This window comes from Solanum pennellii, chromosome 1 (genome assembly GCF_001406875.1).
Source record: "Solanum pennellii chromosome 1, SPENNV200".
Classification (NCBI taxonomy): domain Eukaryota; kingdom Viridiplantae; phylum Streptophyta; class Magnoliopsida; order Solanales; family Solanaceae; genus Solanum; species Solanum pennellii.
Genome location: NC_028637.1, coordinates 16,688,543 through 16,697,101, shown reverse-complemented (window position 1 = coordinate 16,697,101; position 8,559 = coordinate 16,688,543). Strand labels below are relative to the sequence as shown.

The 8,559-nt window shown below is 33.4% G+C and overlaps 1 protein-coding gene across 1 annotated transcript; it reads left to right on the top strand.

Moving 5' to 3' along the window:
* Window positions 1-1,538: 1,538 nt before the first annotated feature.
* LOC107002031 lies at window positions 1,539-1,940 on the top strand. Its single transcript, XM_015199961.1, has one exon. The coding sequence runs from the start codon at window positions 1,539-1,541 to the stop codon at window positions 1,938-1,940; it is 402 nt and encodes a 133-aa protein (XP_015055447.1).
* The last annotated feature ends 6,619 nt before the right edge of the window (window positions 1,941-8,559 follow it).

Below are 8,559 nucleotides of genomic sequence, written 5' to 3'. Positions count from 1 at the left end.
TATATACAATTAGTATGTAGAAGTACCAATGTATAAACTTTTTTCTAATGAATTATATTTATTTATTAGGTATGAAATTCGAAATAAATTGTCGACAATCAACTAATATTAAATACAAAGTGATAGCAGTGACTTTTTGATTAAAATGTATTTTATTTGTAATTCCAAAAAATTTTACAACAATTTTATAATAATTATGTTAATGAAAATCGTATGAATAACGTAATATTTTGTTAACAGCTCACAAGCTCAACCTAAAGTAATTTAAAGAAAGGAAAGTAAAAATTGGTATTCAAGACTTGTCCCTCTTTTAGCAGAGGCGACAGAAAAAGATGTTGACAATGTGGCTAATTTTGTGCCGACCATTAGCAATGAAATGTAGTGAAAGATTAATGTGAAAAGTTTTACATATCCCAAACAGCAGGACGTAAGTTTAGTAGAATTCAAGAGTAGATCATTAACCATTGGGACTGCGTTTGACTCTCAAACAAATGTCCCAATTAACAGCTTTGAGAAAGTTCAACGTTGCATTATGTCTCTTGCTTTTGCATGTAGATTATGCTTCCTGTAAAGTCTAACATACTAATTAGAAATGTTTCGTAAAACATACACATTTAAATAACTCAATTTCAAGAAATTTTAAAAATAACATGAAGTTATCCTATATATATTTTAAAGGTAAATAACTAATAAGGCATTGCGAGATGTCTCATTAATGACAAATGTGCTATTCAAGCAATTTTTAACACATCCTGCAACTGATATTTATATTTTGAAAATAAAGAAATAATTATGAAATTGTGAGATGTCTCATTAAAGATAGATGGTTACAATGTCTTATTAGAGTGACTAAACCAATATGCCCTATTTGTGGGCGGACGAACCTAATATGTTCTCTTTTAGGGTTAATAAACCTATTACATTCTACTTTAGGGTGAATATGTTAGATATTTGTTTTACAGTATTTGTTTGATTTAGTCAAATAAAAGTAGTTTAAATGGAGTCAATATGTATCCTGATCTTTAGCTAGAAGTTACAGCTTTTAGTGGTCTGTAAACGTGATATTTGTTAGCCTATTTTTTTTAGCTATTTCAGTTTGTGTACAGTTCTATAAGAGAGCCTTTATGTTGATCACTAATGTGTGAGAAAATTTCAATTCCCTTTCTTGCTTTCTTTTACTGATATATACAATTACTTTCATCAGTGGTATCAGAGCTTGAATTACATATAATAGCAGCAGCTAGCATTCAATGACTTCCTCAGACAACTTCGTACAACCAGCTATTCCGCGCTTCAATGGTCACTATGATCATTGGAGCATGCTCATGGAGAACTTTTTGAGGTCCAAGGAGTATTGGAATGTTGTTGAATCTGGAGTAGCAGAACCAGCAACAGGAGCTACAGAAGCTCAGAAAACAGAATTTGAAGTCTTAAAATTGAAAGATCTTAAGGCTAAAAATTATCTGTTTCAAGCTATTGATAGTTCCATTTTGGAGACTATTCTTTGCAAAGAAACCTCCAAGAAAATTTGGGACTCCATGAAGAATAAGTATCAAGGCAATGTGAAGGCAAAAAGGGTACAACTCCAAGGACTCCGAACTGAATTTGAGACTTTGCGTATGAAGTCAGGAGAGGCAGTTGCAGATTTCTTTTCAAGAACTATTGTAATTGCAAGAAAGATGAGAATCCATGGAGAGCAAATGCAGGATCTCACCATTGTTGAGAAAATCCTTCGATCAATGACACCGAAATTTAATCTTGTTGTCTGCTCTATCGAAGAATCGAAGGATATTGATGAACTCTCCATTGATGAATTGCAAAGTTCATTGTTAGTTCATGAGCAGAAAATCATCCAGCAGGACAAAGAAGAGCACGCACTGAAAGCAACCACAGATAATCCTTCTAAAACAAGTGGAGGTCGAGGCAGAGGCCGAGGTTAGAGTAGGGGGAGAGGAAGCTATAGTCGAGGTAATCAACAGTACCATCAGCAGAATGATGATCAGCTTCAACACAGAGGAAGGGGACGTGGAGGACATGACTCAACAACTCAGAAACCAAAGTCAGTAGACAAAACAAATGTTGAGTGCTATCGCTGCCATAGGTATGGTCATTACCAATAAGAATGTCGAACAAATTTAAATAGACAGAGTGCAGAAGTATCTAACTTTGCAGAGAAGGAAGAAGAAGTTTCTCTCTTGATGGTATGTTATGCAAGTGAAGCAACTCAACAAAATCTGTGGTATTTGGACACCGGGTGTAGCAACCACATGTGCGGAGACAAGAAGGCATTTTCTGAATTGGATGAAATCTTCTGCAATACCGTCAAGTTCGGTGATAACTCTGTTGTATCTGTCATGGGAAAAGACAATGTCACTTTACATGACAAAGATAACTCTTTTCACACAATTTCTAATGTGGTTTATGTTCCAGATTTAAAGACCAATTTACTTAGTATTGGTTAACTACAAGAAAAGGGTTATCAGATATCCATTAAAAATGGATTATGTCGACTTGATGATTCAAGGCTGGGTTTGATTGCTCAAGTGGCCATATGACAACAAATCATATGGCCACTTGAGCTTTGGTGGCTTAAGCACTTTGCAACGAAAGAATATGGTCAGTGGCCTCCCTAAATTACAGCTCCTTCTCAAGTATGTGAGGAATGTGCAGTTGGCAAGCAGCAACGTAAGCAATTTCCTAAGGGAAAATCATGGAGAGCCAAAAATGTGTTGGAGCTGGTCCATTCTGATCTTTGCGGCCCAATTAATCCATCTTCAAGTGGAGGTAAAAGATACATAATTACCTTCATTGATGATTTTAGTCGGAAGACATGGGTCTATTTTTTGCAGGCCAAATCTGATGCTTTTGAAGCTTTCAAACGCTTTAAAATTATGGTGGAGAAAGAAGCAGGAAGCCAAATCAAAGTACTTCGCACAGATCGAGGCGGGGAATACAATTCACAAGAATTTGCAAATTTTTGTGAATGCAATGGCATTAAAAGGCAACTAACAACAGCCTATACGCCCCAACAGAACGGTGTCTGTGAGCGCAAAAATCGTACTATAATGAATATGGTGCGCAGTCTCTTGACAAGAAGCAGTGTTCCAAAAGCTTTCTGGCTTGAAGCTGTGAACTGGAGCATTCATATTTTGAATAGAAGTCCTACATTATCTGTTCAAAATATGACACCGGAGGAAGCTTGGAACGGTCGAAAGCCTAATGTTGATCATTTCAGAATTTTCGGGTGCATTTGTTATGCCCGTATTCCAAATCAAACAAGAACGAAGCTTGATGACAAAGGTGAGAAATGCATTTTCCTTGGTGTTAGTGATTGTTCTAAAGCTTACAAACTATATAATCCTATCACCCAGAAAATTGTCATTAATCGAGATGTAATATTCGACGAAGAAAATTTATGGACATGGAGTTCATCTGGTTGTCAACGACAAATTCCAGCAGACTTTGATGGGAAAGATGAAGCTGAAAATCAACATAATATTGTGGTAGTGCAGCAACCAATCACTGCTCAATATGAACAAGTAGTGACTCAAGTCTCAGCGGCAGTTGCAAGAGAACCAAGAAGCAGAAAAAGACCAATATGGATGGATGATTATGAAGTAACAAGAATTGGTCAATCTGAGGATCCAGCTGTTCATTTTGCTCTTTTTGCAGATTGTGATCCTGTAACCTTTGAAGAAGCAGTAAATCAATCAAAATGGAGAAAAGCTATGGATGAAGAGCTTGCAGCTATTGAAAGAAACAACACATGGAAGCTGACTGAGCTTCCGAAAGGTCAGAAAACAATCGATGTGAAGTGGATTTAGGACCAAGTCGAAAGAAAATGGTGAGGTGGAGAAGTATAAAGCTCGCTTGGTGGCAAAAGGTTACGAGCAAGAATTCGGTGTAGATTATGAAGAAGTGTTCGCTCCAGTAGCAAGAGATGATACAATCAGATTATTGATTGCATTGGCAACACAAAATTTGTTGCCCATTTTCTAGTTGGATGTCAAGTCGGCTTTCTTGCACGGAGACTTTAAAGAACAAGTATTTGTCGAACAACCTCCTGGTTATGTTAAAGTTGGAGATGAATTCAAAGTGTATCAGCTAAAAAATGCTTTATACGGACTTAAACAAGCCCCACGAGCTTGGTATAGTCGCATTGAAGCCTATTTTTTGAAGGAAGGTTTTTCTAAATGCCCATATGAGCATACTCTGTTTTTTAAAGTTGAAGGAGGAAAGATGCTTGTTGTGTCCTTATATGTAGAAGACTTCATTTATACAGGAAATGATGCTGCTATGTTTGAAAAATTGAAGCAATCCATGATGCTTGAATTTGATATGTCTGATCTTGGAATGATGCACTATTTTCTTTGCATTGAAGTGGTGCAATCTGCTGGTGGTATTTTTATTACTCAAAGAAGTTATGCTCGAGAAATCCTTGACAGATTTGGAATGAAGAACTGTAATCTTGCCGAAACTCCAACTTAAGTTGGTCTTCAACTTGTGAAATATCTAGAAGAAGGGAGGAAAGTGGACAGCAGAGTGTTCAAACAAATCGTGGGAAATCTGATGTACTTGACTACTACTAGACCTGACATAATGTATTCTGTCAACCTTATTAGTAGGTAAATGGAATGCCCTCAGGAGATTCATCTTGCAGCTGCCAAACGAATTCTCCGACGTGCAGGGAATAATTGATTGCAGAGTGTTTTACAAGAGAGGAAACAAATCATATTTTTTGGGTTTTACAGATAGTGATTATGCCCGAGACAAAGACGACAGAAAAAGTACTTCGGGATATGTGTTCATGTTGGGCTCTGGAGCTGCTGCTTGGTCTTCGAAAAAGCAATCTATTGTCACTTTATCAACCACTAAGGCAGAATTTGTAGCTGCTACAGCTTGTGCTGTCAAGCTTTATGGTTCAGAAGGATACTTGAGGAGTTGCAGTTCAAGCAAAGAGGACCAACTGCAATTTATTGTGACAACACATCAACGATCAAACTCTCCAAAAATCCCGTGTTTCATGGCAAGAGCAAACACATAGATGTTAGGTTTCATTTCTTAAGGGATCTCACAAAAGATGAAGTCATTGAAGTTCTCTACTGTAAGAGTGAGAGTCAAATTGCTTATATAATGAGCCTTTGAAATTATGCACATTCCAGAAACTCAGGAAGTTGCTTGGTGTTTGTAACTATTTCAATTAAACTGAAAGCATTCAGTTTAAGGGAGTGATTGTTAGATATTTGTTTTACAGTATTTGTTTGATTTAGTCAAATAAAAGTAGTTTCAATGGAGTCAATATGTATCCTGATCTTTAGCTAGAAGTTACAGCTTTTAGTGGTCTGTTAAGATGATATTTGTTAGCCTATTTTTTAGCTATTTCAGTTTGTGTATATCTCTATAAGAGAGCCTTTATGTTAATCAATAAAGTGTGGGAAAATTTCAATTCCCTTTCTTGCTTTCTTTTACTGATATACACAATTACTTTCATCATGATACACCCAATGCATTCTATTTCAGGGTAGACAGACTTAATGTATCCTATTAAATAAGACAGGATGAACCCAATATGTCATATATTAGTGTTGACAACACATTATGTCCTATTACAGGATGGACGAACCCAATATCTCCTATATTATGATAGACAAACCTAATATGTCCTACTTTAGGTGGATGAATACAACATATCCTATTTTAGGGTTGATGAATCCAATGTATCCTATTTTAGGGTGGACGAACCCAATATATCCTATTTAAGCGTTGAGTTACCCGAGATGTCCTCATTTATGGTGGACTTACCCGATATATCTTATTTTATGGTGGATTAAACCAATTTATCCTTTTTTAGGGTGGAAGAACTTGTTATCTTGTTGACTTAGTAATATAAATTGATGCTATCCAGAGGACTTGGTGCGATTTCTTTGTAGTAGCCAACATGGATATTTAATATGGACAGTCTATTGTAGTGCCTTTACAGGATTTAAAAAAATCCTTTGTAATATTTATATCCAAGGTGCGGTGAATTTTGTAATAGAAAACATTGAATGTGTAGTATTTTGTATTAGTTTATTTGGTGTCCATAGTATAAGAGCTTCAGCGTCGATAAACATTTGCAGCATATAGAAACTTGTTCTCAAAGAAAAATTATGTATTTTAAATTTTATTCTTGTTGCTATTGCACAATCTGGACATTGAAAATTCTTAGCCTTATGTCGAGCTTTGTGATGTTATTGTTCAAGGATAAAAAAATTTAGCCTCTATATTACTCATAGAAAAAAATGTTTGTATAAAAAAAAAATTAGTACTTTGCATTGAACCAGATGCTTTTGCATTGAATCTGCATTTTTTGTTGCTATAGCTTTAAAGAAATTTGATGATTAAAATATTCATTGCGATCTTAACTTCTATTATCAAATAAAATAGAACTTCAGGCTCGCCTACGTAACATCACCACAAGCTAGATTCTCTTTAAACTTATATTATTTCGAAAATTAGCCTTTCTCTTTCATGAAAAGATGTGATTTTTATGAAATATTGTGACTCTAATAAAGAGTTGCGACTTTTATCAAAAGTTATGACTTTTTATCAAAAGTTTTGACTTTAATGAAGAGTTGCGACTTTTATGAAAAGTTGTGACTCTAATGAAGAGTTGCGACTTTATGAAAAGTTGTAACTTCTATGAAAGGTTGTGAACTTTCCGAAGGGTTGCAACTTTTCCAAATAGTTGTATCCCTTATGATAAGGCACAATAAATAGTTGTGCATATCCTTTGTGTCTATAAATAGTGGGATTTCCTCTCATTTTAAAACAATAAAAATTATGATCTTCTTCTTCTTCTTCTGCAAAATAAATATTTGTGTACTTTGCTCCTATTGAGAGACTTACTAACACCATTGTTTTTGTATCAATAAGTTGGTGAATAAAATTGTTCCATTCTTAGAGGATGTAATTTTTTAAACCTCTGGTATTGGAAGAGAATAGTTTTCTCAACAGAACAATGTGCATTTATTGGACTCAATTTTTTCCTTTCTATTTCATTCTATTTTTTTATATTCTTCCATGTTTTTTTACACTCATTAATTTATGTGTATAATATGAATTGTTATTTTTGAGTAGATATTTTAAACTCTGGTTTTATGTTTCTCTAAAGTTACTGTCTCCGATTATAATGAACATATATGCATATATTACATATATAAATTGTGCGGAAAATAATTATTATACTCAATCAAAGAATCTATGTTTTGATATTATATATGAAATTTTATAATTTAAAAGTACTACATATAAGCTTATATATTGTCCATTTTAACATAGATATATTATTATGCAAGTTATCAATTGAAATGTTAACAAGTTTTTGAAGAAATTCATTATGCATGTTTAAAAGTTATAATCGTTTTGATGCTCAAGCGTAATTTCTTTTTTTAATATGTTAACAAGTTTTTGAATTTTCTCCTAAGACATAAATCACAATTATATAATCAATGCAACTTAAATGTTTCTTTATAATATGAAACGCATTTTTATACATATTCTTATTTTTCTTCTTTATTTTCCTTTTAATGTTGATTAAAGAGCCAATGATTTATTATTTCTTGAGTAATTCATTACTTGGAGGTTCTTGGGTTATATGATAATGAAAAGTAGTCATATTCATGTTGGAATATTACAAATGATTTTCTAAGAAACTATTTTTCCATTATTTTTAAAGAACATATATCAATAAAAAAAGTTAATTGCAAAATCAATGCAATCATATATATATATATATATNTTATTTATTTTCAAAACTAGCCTTCCCTTTCATGAAAAGTTGCGACTTTTATGAAGAGTTGCGACTTTAATGAAGACGTGTGACTTTTATGAAAAGTTCTTACTCTTATGAATAGTTGCGACTATTATGAAGAATTGTGAATTTTATATAAAAATGCGACTTTTATGAAAAGTTATGACTTTCATGAAGAGCTGCAACTTTTATGAAAGGTTGTGACCATTTGGAAGCAAGAATTTCCTATTAATTTTATTTATTTTAAAAGCTAGTCTTCCCTTTTCATGAAAAGTTGTGGCTTTTATGATAAGTTGTGACTTTTATGAAACGTTGTAACTATTATGAAGAGTTGCAACTTTTATATGAGAAGTTGTAACTTTTCTTAAAAGTTGTGAGTTTTATAATGAGTTGCGATTTTTATGAAAGGTTGTGACCTTTCCAATAAGGTTGAACTTTTTCAAAGAGTTGTGACCTTTCCGATAAGACACTATAAATATTTATTCACATTATCCTTTGTTATCTATAAATAGAGGGATTTGCTGCTACTATTATTTGTAGGTTTTTTTCTGTTGGTAGTTGAATTCAATTACATTGATTAAGCTTCCTATGAAGTTTGTTTCATTCCTCAAAGTTTTCATCCTCCTATTTCATGGAGCTTAAACTTTACTGTGAGTCGAACTGATTCATGTAATTATGACAATTCTTTTTGCACACCATGGTGACTTTTCTTTAAACTTTATTAAAAGTTTCACGGAAGATGATTGAAAATTGATCTTCTCTTTTAT